At 35.4% G+C, this 13,429-nt stretch overlaps 1 protein-coding gene across 1 annotated transcript in view; it reads left to right on the top strand.

The window, feature by feature from the left end:
• The window catches only part of BANK1 (B cell scaffold protein with ankyrin repeats 1), a 299,134-nt gene that overhangs the window by 243,758 nt on the left and 41,947 nt on the right, over positions 1-13,429 (top strand). The window contains exons 9-10 of the mRNA XM_081304567.1: positions 2,842-3,150; positions 8,938-9,243. Of these exons, the coding sequence (XP_081160693.1) occupies positions 2,842-3,150; positions 8,938-9,243 (615 nt within the window). The remainder of the gene's footprint in view (positions 1-2,841; positions 3,151-8,937; positions 9,244-13,429) is intronic.

Here is a 13,429-nt window from a genome sequence, read left to right as displayed (position 1 = left end):
CTAAGTGTCTACATGTGCTGATTTCCCCATCTCAGCAAATGGAAATGCCATGTTTCCATTGTTCAAGCTACTTCAACACCCTTGAAGTCACCTTTGCTTTTCTACTTTCTCTCTTACCCTGTATCCAGTCTACTGTATAATCTTATTGACTCCACTTTCAAAATATTGCCCACACTGAATCTTTTCTCACCCTTCTCATTACCCTTCGTCCTAGTTCACACTGTCAGTAGTTCTTCCCCAGATTGTACAGTGATTCCCAGTGGAGGGGTATTGACTGTCCCCTACATTGCCAACTTGACAATGAATGGAGATTTTTCTGATTGCCATGACTTGGAAATGAAGGGTTGCTACTGGCATTCAGTGGGTAGAGACATCAGGAATGCTACTAAAAATCCTACAGTGTACCAGACAGCCCCTCACATCAGTCCAACATGTCAATAATGTGCTGCTATCAAGAAACCCTGAAGCAGTTTCCCTATTTTTCACCTCTCACGCTTTAGGCTTCATGAAGGAACTAATCACGCTTCTGTCCCAAATCATCCAAAACCTTCCCATTTTACCTATAATCCTTCTTATCACCTACTGGGTCCTAGATAATCTTTTAAAACTCTCTCTGGTCACTGTCTTACTTGCTCATGGCCAGTGACATCTCGCACATCAAGCTTGCTACTTCTACCTACGGGCATTTGCAATATCTGCCCCCACTACCTACTCTTCTTCTGTGTGTCCCCTTAACTCACTTCATCACTTCTTCCTTTAAATCATCACTCCTGTCTTCTTCCTTTACTTTTTATTTCTCTGTACCTGCTATTTTTTTGTATTGCACTTAGCATTATTTTGGCAAAGTCAGTAAACTCCTTCAAACATTTTTTGATTGCAGAATACAAATACACAAATGTTAATTAAGCTAAGAAGTTAATGCACCAAGTTTGAAGGTTATATATTTTATCATTTTTATGATAGCAAAGGTGATGATAAAGACCAACATTGATACGGATCATATATTTATCATAATACTGAATCCTCAGAACAGCCTAGAATAAGAAAACATTATTTCAGTTCTAAAGAGACAGTTTGGAACCAGAAACTCTCTCATATATGAAACTGTATGAGTCAGCAGATTTCCATTGGCACCACCATTGCTCTGGAGCATGCCAAAACCCACGGGTGCACTAAATCCAGCTCTCCAGTGCTGAAGTCCAGGTTTGGGCATATTTGACAAGCACAAGGGAAGCTCTATTATTTAGTCAGTGTCAAGAAACACTGAATATACAAACAAAACTGAGGCTCCGAGTCATTTGCTACAGCGTGAATGTAATTCTAAGTTGATGACTGATTTGCACATACAGAAAGAGTGAAGTATGTTTGCTGGCCTGAGCAATAATTTTTCCAGTCATTTTATCATCGATTCCATCAACATTTCCAAGGACTACTTTATTTCAGGCTGGTGTTTTTGTATTAGGAGTAGAAAGATGAATGATTTCTGTACAGGTAGATCATTTGAAAATGTCTCCCTCTGCTCTGAACTAGGATCTTGATTCAGTTCTAATACTGGAAGCTATATTTTCTTCTTTCTCACATAAAATAAAAGAAAAATGAGAATACATGTAGTAATGGGGGGTAACATCATGGATATGATTTTTCCTTACTAAGCTGAAAGAACTTATACAGTGTTACTCTTTATTTAAAAATAAAGGTTTTTATTTTCTAAATTGTGCTGACTTTTTTAGTTATATTTAAGTTCAGCAATCCTTTAAAACAATTGATTACATTGAGAAGAATGACAACTCAAATGTTCAAAATCTGTTACGAAGATTCCAAAGTTATTTGGAAGTTCCAAAAGTCTATCCTAAATTTTTTTGAATCTTTTCTGTAGAGATTGTTTTAAAAAGAAAATTTAATAAAAGTATTTTAATATGTTATTACATTGTAACATTTTTCTGTGTTCTTCCTGAGTGGTTAAGAGCATTTATTATGCATCATAAACAGACAAATGATGGCATGGTTCCTGGAGTGAAGGGAATCTAACCTGATTGTTAGGTTAAATTTCAAGATAAAATGCATTTTATAGGTAAGCAAACCAAGCCTCAGAAAGATGTACCCACTGTGAGTGATTTGGATGTCTTCTCCATCAAAAAATGTGAACGTTTTCCTCAGCAATATTTTCACAAATCAATATAGTGTGTATAATAAATTATAAAAGTCATTACATGTTTTTTTAAAGATTTATTTTTTAGTTTTAGTTGGACACAGTATCTTTATTTATTTTTATGTGGTGCTGAGGATCGAACCCAGGGCCTCACACGTGCTAGCACTCTACCACTGAGCCACAATCCCAGCCCCAGTCATTATATGTTTATAATAAAAATTAATATATAATAAATGTATTAAAATAATAAATAAATGACATAAATTCATTTGTATTCATTATTTACAAGCAAGTCAACCTTTATTTCCTTTCCTTGTTCTATACCTTTCCATCTCTTTTTACTTATTTCACTTGGTCAATTACATTGTTTTCTAATAAAAATTCATAATACTATTAAATACATGAATCTACTCAACAATAACTCTAGAGAATCAGAATGTCATTATATACAGGAGTGTGTCCGGTATTGTTGTAACAAGATTTAATGGAGCTTTGACTCTTCTTTGAGTAAATGCTTTTAAATCCCAGAAATGACAATTCAGTAAAAGTTATGCAGTTGATGGCTTTCCACTATATCAGGCCATGAAAGTTTTATTAGCAATACTACTACTTCTCTACAAATTTACAAAATATGAAATGCCTCCAGATGGTCCATTTAAATAAAATTATACAATCTTTCTTCTCATAAATAGCCACGCAGTACCCAGCATTGCATCATGAAAGCTGGAAGACCTACAAGCAGAGTACAGATGGTGCTGAGGCAACTGAAGGGACCAGGGAGGAAGAGGAGCCTGAATCAGGGGCCCAGGAGAGGCACAGCCCCTCAGAGGCTGGCAGTGGAAGTCCTGAGGACCAGTATGATGACTTGTATGTGTTCATTCCCGGAAATGACCCAGAAAGTAATTCACAAGAGCCACTCGTGTGCTGCAGACCACCTCTTCCCCCACCAAGACCTGTGTCTGCTGCCTTCCAACTGGAAAAACCTCACTTCACATTACAAAGTAAGTTTAAAGTTCAAAGAAAAGAAATGCTCTTACAGGCATATATAGCGTGAGTGCAGTGGTAAATCCATACAGAGAAGATCATCTTTTGAAACCGTTTGAAGCTTTTCTTCCAGTTCTTTAACAAGTAGGGCCCAGGCAGTGAAGCAAGAGATACCTGCCACCACCCTTTCTCCCTTCCTTCTTCTTTCTCCCTTTATTCTCTTCCCTCCCCCGCCTTCCATCCTTTCTTTTTTCTGGAACAAAAATCTTATTACAAAGCTTTAAGAAAGCAAAGTAATAAAACTTGGAAGGAATCTGTAGTTCAGCACATAAAATGAACCTCAAGTATCCTGTGGAAAAGCAAATGACAACATTGCTTTTAAAAAATACTCTTAGTATTCTGGCAAGAGGGGAAGGCTAATGCTTTACAGATGATTTACAGATGACTTGCAAATGATCTTAGGCATCACTCACTTTGTAGCTGTGGAAGAATGAAGTGGTAAGGAGTTTATTGCACAATGCATTGAGACTGAAGTCTAAGAATACGAGATTTATATAATCTATATATCTCCAAAGTAGAACAGCCACCATGGCTGTCACACCATTTGTTCCCAGAGGTAAAATTGGGGTGTGTAAGGCAGAGGTGTGGAGTATACTGTGGAGGACAAACCTTATAGTGAGCATGAAGAGGAGTTTCCACATTGGGCTTTTCTACTCCAGCGTTCAACAACCTGAAAAACTTCCACCTCCAGGTTCTCTCCTTTAGTCACTAATGATATCCCACTAAAATTGAACATGATTTTATATTTGCTTTCCAAATTCACGAAGCATTATTACAAAGCAAATTTAATAGCAAAGATTTAAAAATTCCCATTAAGATAATATATTTGTCACTACCCTTTAGTTGTCGTGTCCTAGAAAGCTCTTAAGTACATTAACATTATTTCAAAAAGGAGAATTTTGAAGCCAAGCAATTTAGCATTAGTGTCCTTGAAGGCTCTGCCTGTGAAGCTCCATTTTGTCAACATATGCCATCCTAAGGTCAAGCACTGCATTTATAGATGCAAAATTTTGCTCAGTGGAAAGTACCAAAGCCTAATGGGAGCTCCTCTGAATCAGTCACTCATAAGCAGGCATTTATTGCTTACCTACTGTGTGCCAAGCCCTTGAAGACCCTTCATTGACCTATATCAATGAAATAGACTATGAAAATCGGTAGGGCAAGGAAACATAGGTGGTTAACTCACTGATAACCAAATCCTCGCATGTTTTTCTCACTTTTGGTATTTGAATAATTTGATGTAATTATTAAACTCTATTCTTTAGAAGACAAGATTTTCTTGTGTCAGGTCAAATCTCTTGCAGGAGTTAATATTAAATTATGTTTTCCCTAATGTAAATTTCTGTATATAATATGTTGGATAGGAGGTATAAAATTACTCTACTCCAGTGTTTACCAGATACCTAGACTAGAAAAGTAATATTGGCTAATTTAACTCTTGAAAACTACCAAATATAAAAAGTAAAATAGAACAAAGACTTGCTGCTTTTATTTAAAAAAACTATTTTTACATTTTATGTGTGGTGATGTTTTTCAACTTCTCTTTTAATAGGGTTGATATTGGAAGAAAACGGAAAATAAAAGCCAATTTTTTTCTTAAAATTCCTTAATTTAGTTCTTTTACAAGTAAGCCTGCAAATTTCCACTTAATTTTTGCCAGAGACAGAGATGCACAAAGTTCTTTCACTTTAGCTAGTGATAACTTCAGGAATTGCTTAGGTGTAAATTTCATCTGCCTTCAGTTATTGCAAAAAGAGAGACCAGTTCATCTATAGCCAAGGACTCAAATTCCTCACTATCGATTTGTGGACATATTTGTTTTGAGAAACTTAAAATGTAACATTATGGATCCCTTTTCACTTTATAAAGAACATATGATCTTTATCTTCACAATAATTCCAGAATGTAACTATCAGAATGATCCCTCTTTGACTCAGATGCAACACCATAGAGCCTATGATTAGAATATATCAAATACTTACATGAAGAGGTTTACTGGACTTCTTAGGTTCTTCTATTTTCTTCTCTTTTATTCTTCTTACTCCAAGTATTTCAAAAGTTGGACTTACAGAAGTGACACATTTCAATAGTTATTTGTTAGTGCATAACCTGAATTGAGTGGAACATGAGCCACTCTTTAACAAGAAGTATAATCTGATACTTGGGAAAATAAAAAGTAAAATGCATTCTTTCTAGTGCAAACCTAACTTTAAAAAGTTAGGAAGAGTGGTGGGTGGGGAAACAAAAAAAGTTAACAGCTCAGGAAATCGGTTCATAAAAGTAAGATGGCTGACACATTTTGCTAAAAATGAAGCACTGTAAAAGTGTTTCCCACACACTTCATCAGCATTCACCTGTGATGCTGTCAATAAAACAGAACTCATGAAGTCAAACCATATTATTCACAGAGGAAAAGGCAAGTCACAGTGATTTTAAATTCAGTGTGAAGCTTATAGGTAATTAGTACTTCTTGGATTAAACTAAGGGGGGCAGTGACATTTAAGACTCCTATGTGAGATGAACTTGGTCACTCCACAAAAACCTACCCAAAACAATTGCTGAATCTTCTTATAACAATAGTCTTTTCTTCTGTACTATTGGTGTTTCCTCTTAGATTCTGTTTTTCCACTAAAATGCCCATAAGTAATAAACTACTTTATTATCATTTTTTTAAAAATATTTTTATTAAATTATATATTTATTCTAATTTGTTATACATGATGGCAGAATGCAATTCATTTCATATTACATATATAGAGCACAATTGTTCAAGTCACTGATTGTACACAAAGTATTTTACACCATTTGTGTCTTCATACATGTACTTAGGGTAATGATGTCTAACTCATTTCACCATCATTTCTACCCCCTAACCCCTTCCCTTTCCCTCCCTCTCCTTTTCCCTATCTAAAGTTCCTCCATTCCTCCCATGCTCCACCCCCCATCACCATTATGAGTCAGCATCCTCATATCAAAGAAAACATTTGACCTTTGGTTTTTTGGGATTGGCTTAATTCACTTAGCATTATATTCTCCTACTCCATCCATTTACCTGCAAATGTGATGAATTTATTCTCTTCTATTGCTGAGTAAAATTCCATTGTGTATATATACCACATTTTTTTATCCATTCATCCACTGAAGGGCATTTTAGCTCTTCAGCTATTATGAATTGTGCTGCTATAAACATTGATGTGGCTGTGTCCCTGTAGTATGCTGTTTTAAAATTCTTTAGGTATAGTCCGAGGAGAGGGATAGCTGGGTCAAATGGAGGTTCCATTACCAGATTTCCAAGGAATCTCCATACTGCTTTCCATATTGGCTGCACCAATTTGCAGTCCCACCAGCAATGTATGAGTGTACCTTTCCCCCCACATTCTTGCCAACACTTTGTCTTCATAATAGCTGCCATTCTGACTGTAGTGAGATGAAATCTTAGAGTAGTTTTGATTTGATTTCTCTAATTGCTAGAAATGTTGGCCATTTTTTCATATGTTTGTTGATTGATTGTGTATCCTCTTCTGAGAAGTGTCGGTTCAGTTCCTTGGCCCGTTTATTGATTTGGTTATTTAGTTTTTTTGGTGTTAAGGTTTTTGAGTGTTTTATATATCCTAGAGATAGTGCTCTATCTGATGTGCTTGGGATAAAGATCTGCTCCCATTCTGTAGGCTCTCTGATTGTTTCTTTTGTTGAGAAGGGTTTTAGTTTGAATCCATCCCATTTATTGATTCTTGGTTTTAATTCTTGCACTACAGGAGTCTTATTAAGGAAACAACATATGGAGATTTGGGTCTACTTTTTCTTCCACTAGGCCCAAGGTATCTGGTTTAATCCTAGGTCCTTGATCCACTTTGAGTTGAGTTTTGTGCATGGTGAGAGATAGAAGTTAATTTAATTTTGTTACGTGTGATTTTCCAGTTTTCCCAGCACCATTTGTTGAAAAGGCTATCTTTTCTCCAATGCACGTTTTTGTCAACTTTGCCTAATATAAGGTAATGGTAGTTATTTGGGTTAGTCTCTGTGTCCTCCATTCAGTAATATTGATCTACAGTTCTATTTTGGTGCCAATACCATGCTGTTTTTGTTACTATTGCTCTGGAGCGAGCATAGTTTAAGTGTGGAATAGTAATGCCACCAGTTTCACTCTTCTTGCTAAGGATTGCTTTGGCTATTCTGGGTCTCTTATTTTTCCAGATGAATTTAATGGTTGCTTTTTCTATTTCTATGAGGAATGTCATTGGGATTTTGATTGGGGTTGCATGAATCTGTATAGTGCTTTTGGTAGTATGGTCATTTTGATGATATTAATTCTGCCTATCCAAGAACAAGGTAGATCTTTCCATTTCTAAGGTCTTCTTTAATTTCCTTCTTTAGTGTGGTGTAATTTTCATTGTAGAGGTCTTTCACTTCTTTTGTTAAGTTTATTCCCAAGGTTTTTTGTTTCTTTATTTTTGTTTTTGTTTTTTATTTTTGAGGCTATTGTAAATGGGGTAGTTTTCCTAGTTTCTCTTTCAGAGGATTTGTCACTGATATACAGAAATGCCTTTGATTTATTTATGGCTGTTGATTTTATATCCAGCTACTTTGCTGACTCATTTATTAGTTTTAGGAGATTTCTGGTGTAATGTTTTGGGTCTTCTAGGTATTGAATCATATCATCTGCAAATATTGATAATTTGAGTTCTTCTTTTCCTATCCATATACCTTTAATTTCTTTCATCTGGTCTCATTGATCTGGCTAGAGTTTTGAGAACTATATTAAATAGAAGTTGTGAAAGAGGGCATTCCTGTCTTGTTCCAGTTTTTAGAGGGAATGCTTTCAATTTTTTTCCATTTCAACTGATGTTGGCCTGGGGCTTAGCATAGATAGCCTTTACAATGTTGAGGTATGTTCCTGATATCTCTAGTTTTCCTAACATTATTATCTGATTCTCATCCTCCAAAGGCAATGTGGCAATGTTTTTTTTAAAAAAAATGGGGGTTAAAAAAGCCAAAAAACAAAAAAACAAACCTCTCATTGACCTGATAGAGAGCCATAACATTCAAATTCTTTTCAACTTATTCACCAAAGTATTTCATGTATCTGTCTTCTAAATAAGAGCTACTAAAATATTCTAGCATATTCCTATAAAAGTATGTGTAGATTTTACTGAATATGGAGCCACAGGATTCTGACATGTCTACTTTTATTCTTTTCATATGAATTAATACTCAAGCCATTGGTTGTCGATGCTGTTTTTTGTATCCTGAATGCTATTTTCAGAGTCCTTTATCTAAATGGCTCATAAAAATCTAGACTTGCATTTTTGAAGGTCAGTTTTGTCATAGCCAGAAACCAACCAGGAGGATATAGAGTAGTGATATCTTTGGCTATTTTCTCCCATCATTCCTAGAGAAAATGAACTCTAGGCAAAATATTCAGTACAAGAATCATGAAAGTGTATGGCTGGTGGAGAAAGAAGGCGGTAAAAAGTTATGTTTTCAAAAAATTCATTTCTTAAACCAAGTGGTTTTCTTAACAAAATTAGCAACTACAAATTGCAGAAAGTTCTGTTCACAAATTACACTGTTCATTTTTCTTTTGGAATTTATTTATAATTATTTTTCTAGAAACAGGACCTCTTCCTTTATATTGTTTCCTATGGCATTTGATTAAGCTACTTTGGGAAACCCAATTGTGTTGGATGGACACCAATAACATTGCATAGAATAGAAGCATAAACACAGTCTAAATATTTCATAAGCAGGGAGAACCGTGGAAGGACAAGTAGAAAGGAGTCAAAACTGGAGTTATCCTAGTGCCAGACAAGAAAAGAGAGATGAACCCAAAGTAGAAGAAGAAAAGAAAGAAGATGAAAAGAAACAGGAGGAGGAAGACCCTTACACTTTTGCTGAGATTGATGACAATGAATATGACCAGATCCTGGCCAATATGAGTGTAAAGAAGAAAACCGGAAGTCGGTCCTTCATTATAAACAGACCTCCTGCCCCTACACCTCGACCCACAAATGTACCTCAGAAGGAGGAAACAACACCTTACATAGCTCAAGGTAATGTTTTGGTTTGTTTTTGAATGTGTAGACTTTTTTCTTCCTTTTGCACATGGAAGGGTGGTACAAGGTGATGTGATTAGTGCTCCAAAATAACTCCAAAAAGTTGAAAGGCACAGGTAAGTGATATTGAGTCATTTTTTTTTAATTTAGAAAAATAATGAATAAAGAAAATAAAAATTATGGTGTGAGTTCTTCTTTCTAATTCTTCATTAAGAAGGATAATTTTGACAAACCACCCCAGGCACATGAAACAAGAGAATACACAGATAAATTCTATTTGAGACTTTTTTCACAATTCTACAAGAGGGAAGCTGAACTCCTACAGACAATCAGATAACTGTGTAACACAAAAATATTTAAATATATACCCCATATCCACATCAGAGAAACACAATTAGTTGTCTGTGTTTAATATTTTCAAAAGAAATCATTCTACTTCTTAAGCAGAATATATTGAGAGATTTGAATAGATACCTAGCAAGTATCCATAAAGTTATTTCCCATTGCATAACATTCTTATTTAACAGTGATCTACTGGTGATAATGATCAAAAAACTGCAACAAATTTTGAAATTATTAAGTGTTTCAGCAAACACAAAATGTTAATTGGAATGATTATCTAGATGATGAAGACAAGAAAAAAGATTTAGCTAGAAATTCTCAGACTGTCTATCATAGCAATCTCAGGATGTCACTATCTCTTTCACAAAGTTTCTAAACCCCAACAAATGTACATGAAGCAAAGAAAGTAGACCTGAGTTGGTACAATAACTGAGTCATATTTTCAAAATGTTTGAAAAATTGCATTATCCTGTGTAGTCCTGTCCTTGGGATGTTGCCCAAGACAATGACTCCCATTTTTTATTGTTGTCCTTTTGGGTCTTTACCTTCCTGTCCTTCTTCTGGCAATCATATTCTTGTTTTCCAAGATCACTTTCTTGTTCTCTGTTCTTTTTAATACCATTTTCTTCTTTTTTTTTTTTTGGAGGTAGGAGAGGGAGAGAAGTATAATTTACTGTCTTTGTTACTGCTTTTGTTTTATTTGTTTGAGATTTTAAATTTTTTTGTTCAGATTTTTATTTTTCTTCTACTCTCATGTCATCTCCATTGTATTTATTTGTTGTTCATTTATTCTGTCTGTCATGCTTGACACTTCCACCAAATACAGCTATTCTTGGCTATGCTTGCATGTTTAAGAAGGAAGTTCTAAAATCCTGAATGAAGATGTCTAATTGTTAACTGCATTATGGGTTGATAGGGAGGTAACCAGCTTTTTTCATTGAGTAACTTCCAAATATAAACTTACATAGCTCTGTTCCCCTATGTTTTTTTCAGTTTTTCTAGAATAAAATCCAACTAACTTGAGTCTGAAATTGTACATCTTGTTGCCAGCACACTGAGATTGGAATGCTCAAGGAAGACTGGAAAATTTCAACCAGAATGAACAACTTAATTTGTTCTATTTCCAGTCCAGTGTGTAACTCTTGTCATTCATAGTGCCTTATATCCCATATGCCACTGTCAACAGAAGATATCTATGGAGCTCCTGGAGGCAGTACCTTGACTCAGGACAAGTGGCATACTTGACATATGTGAGAGAAAAGAATTTGGGCACATACCAGAGACAAAGACAGAGCCTTATATAGGAGAGCAGAGACATTTGAGGGAGAATGTGGGCTATCTAGAGAGTGAGAATTTGGGGAGGTAAGGCATGGAATATACATTCAAGGGGGAATGCAGTCCAGCTCAAGAATGAGAGGTAACAATCCCTTGCTTTGGTGTTCATTGGTATCTGTAGAAGGGCAGCAGAAGGGGATACACTATAGGTTGTTACTATAGTATACAGTTACTTCTGTTGGCAAGGGTACAAGCTACGTTGCTCTTGTGTGGCTTGTCTCACATTCGAACAGCCTTGAGAGTTTTCCTGCATTCCAAAGGTTTGTGGGTACTTCTCTTTGAGACTCAGCATATTTTTGAATCCTCAAACTCCCACCCCATCACAACTGCTTTTCAATATCTGTAATGAATAACCTCCCATTATGGTTAACTGGCTCTGTTCACAGATTGGAGAAGAAATTTGAGTCTGTGACTGCTTTAGACTTTCAACCAATCCCCACATTAAATAAGTCAATTAGAATGGTTTTCCTCCATGCTCATTTATTGATTGATTACATAAAGATTTATTGAGTACTAATGACAAAGTCTTTCTGCATATTAATTATGTAAATTCCTTACGTGGTGATGATACAAGTTGCCCTATGTGTGGGCACTTGCATAGGAGATTGCCTCATCAATTCATTTTTTTTTCTTGATGTTCTTTGGATTCCACACAATAAACATCTTTTACCACTTCATTCCTTTTTCTTTTCTTCCCATAGCTCATATCTATTAAATAGAATTGCAACTATTTCCCAGAAAGCCATCCAATCAATTAGGAGAACATTAATTTGCCCCAATTCTTGCCAGAGGATAGAAGCAGTAGCCAAATTTTGGCACACCCATGCTATTACATAGCCAAAAGAGAAGGATGTGGAACAGGGGATGGGAGAACAATATAGGATGCAGAATCCTAGTTTACCTTTCAGAACCTCAAGAAAGTACTGGCAAAAAGATGGGCAGAGGAAAACCCGAAATGTAGAGGAAAACCGTGTTTTCTTTACAGAAAAACCAGTTTTCCAATACAGTTGATACTACCTAAGCAAATAACCTGATATCCAAGATTTAAATTCCTCAAAGATAAATTGGGGTAAAAAGAATATTATCTACTTCATAGATTTATAATCTGTAGTAAGGTAAATTTAGCAAAAAATCCAGCATTTGCTTGATATGGCTCAATACATTATAATTCAGACAAGTCTTATTTGTCTTTACTCAATTTCTGGACAAAGGATGACTTTGATAAACTAACTTTAGTAGAGAAAAAGTATCTCCATGTTTCTTGAATTCTGGTGGAGTCCGAAGTGAAGAAACATAGATAATGGAACTGGAGTGAGTAGGGGAAGGAAACCTGGTCTCTGATGAGACAAATTGGCTTAGTCTGCTCCTTAGGATTACTATTAGGTAATTTTGGTGATAATTTCTAATTCATGGAATAATTCTTCTTGGTTGGCATAATAGTCTCATTTTAGAGGTGCAGGAACTAATACACAGTGAGTTTCAGTGTCCTGCCCCAATAATAAAACTAGAAACAGGTAGGATTTGGACCCAGATCAATATGCCTTTCGTGCCTGTACACATGGCACCACAAATTTCCTTCACTGATATATTTATTGCTATGTATTTATTAGTATTTATTTCTTCCTTCTAACCAATAAAACTCATAAAGGAAGATACCAACCTTATCTGGTTTTGTGCACCATTATATCTCTAGTGCCAAGTTCAGTACTGAATTTATAGTACAGAATATGAATATTTGATACATTTTAACTGAATGCATCAGTGACAGAAGTGACAAGATCCCTATCAAGATGGCTAAAAGATGCCATTATCACACTGGAAGATGATTTGAAGAATACATATGTTCACTAATTCCTAAATTTCCCCTGTTTTAAAACACCCAATATTTGAAGCACTGTTAATGTCAAGAACAGAGCCCATGCAGAATGAAACAAAGCTCTAGGATATTCATATATGGCCAAGCTTTCTAACTTCTAACATGAAGCTGAATGTATGAGAGAAGCTCTATTTCCACCACCATTACCAGGCCCTACCCTCCAAAAGTGTAATTTATTAATGCACAATTGAACCCATGTTGGTTCATTTTATCCAAAGATATGTTTCTGATTTTTGTCTCATTTTTGTCATATTGAGCCTAACCTTACATTAGCAACCACAACAAGAATTACTCTTTTTTCTTAAAAGTTTTTTGACGTCTGCCTGTTTCCAGATACCAATGCTCTCCACCTTTTTCTACCTGTTATATTGGAAAAGATCTGATTCATTAAAAGGAAAGACTATAGAAGTATTATATACATGGATTTACAATCTTCTTTAGTGACATTATTCTTGATTTAAGGCAAATCAAGGAAGGAAATGAGCACTTGGCATAGTGTAGATAGATTGGTAGAAAAACTCTGTCTATATTTCATGCAAAGAGATGAATGCGTATTGGGGAAAATTTTTCTACATCAATGGACAATTTTCCATGTCTCCCTCACACAATTAATAGGGCAAAGATCCTTCT

The sequence above is a fragment of the Spermophilus citellus genome, assembly GCF_964194105.1.
Source record: "Spermophilus citellus genome assembly, chromosome: 8".
Taxonomy (NCBI): Eukaryota; Metazoa; Chordata; class Mammalia; order Rodentia; family Sciuridae; genus Spermophilus; species Spermophilus citellus.
This window is presented reverse-complemented; position numbering and strand designations above follow the sequence as displayed.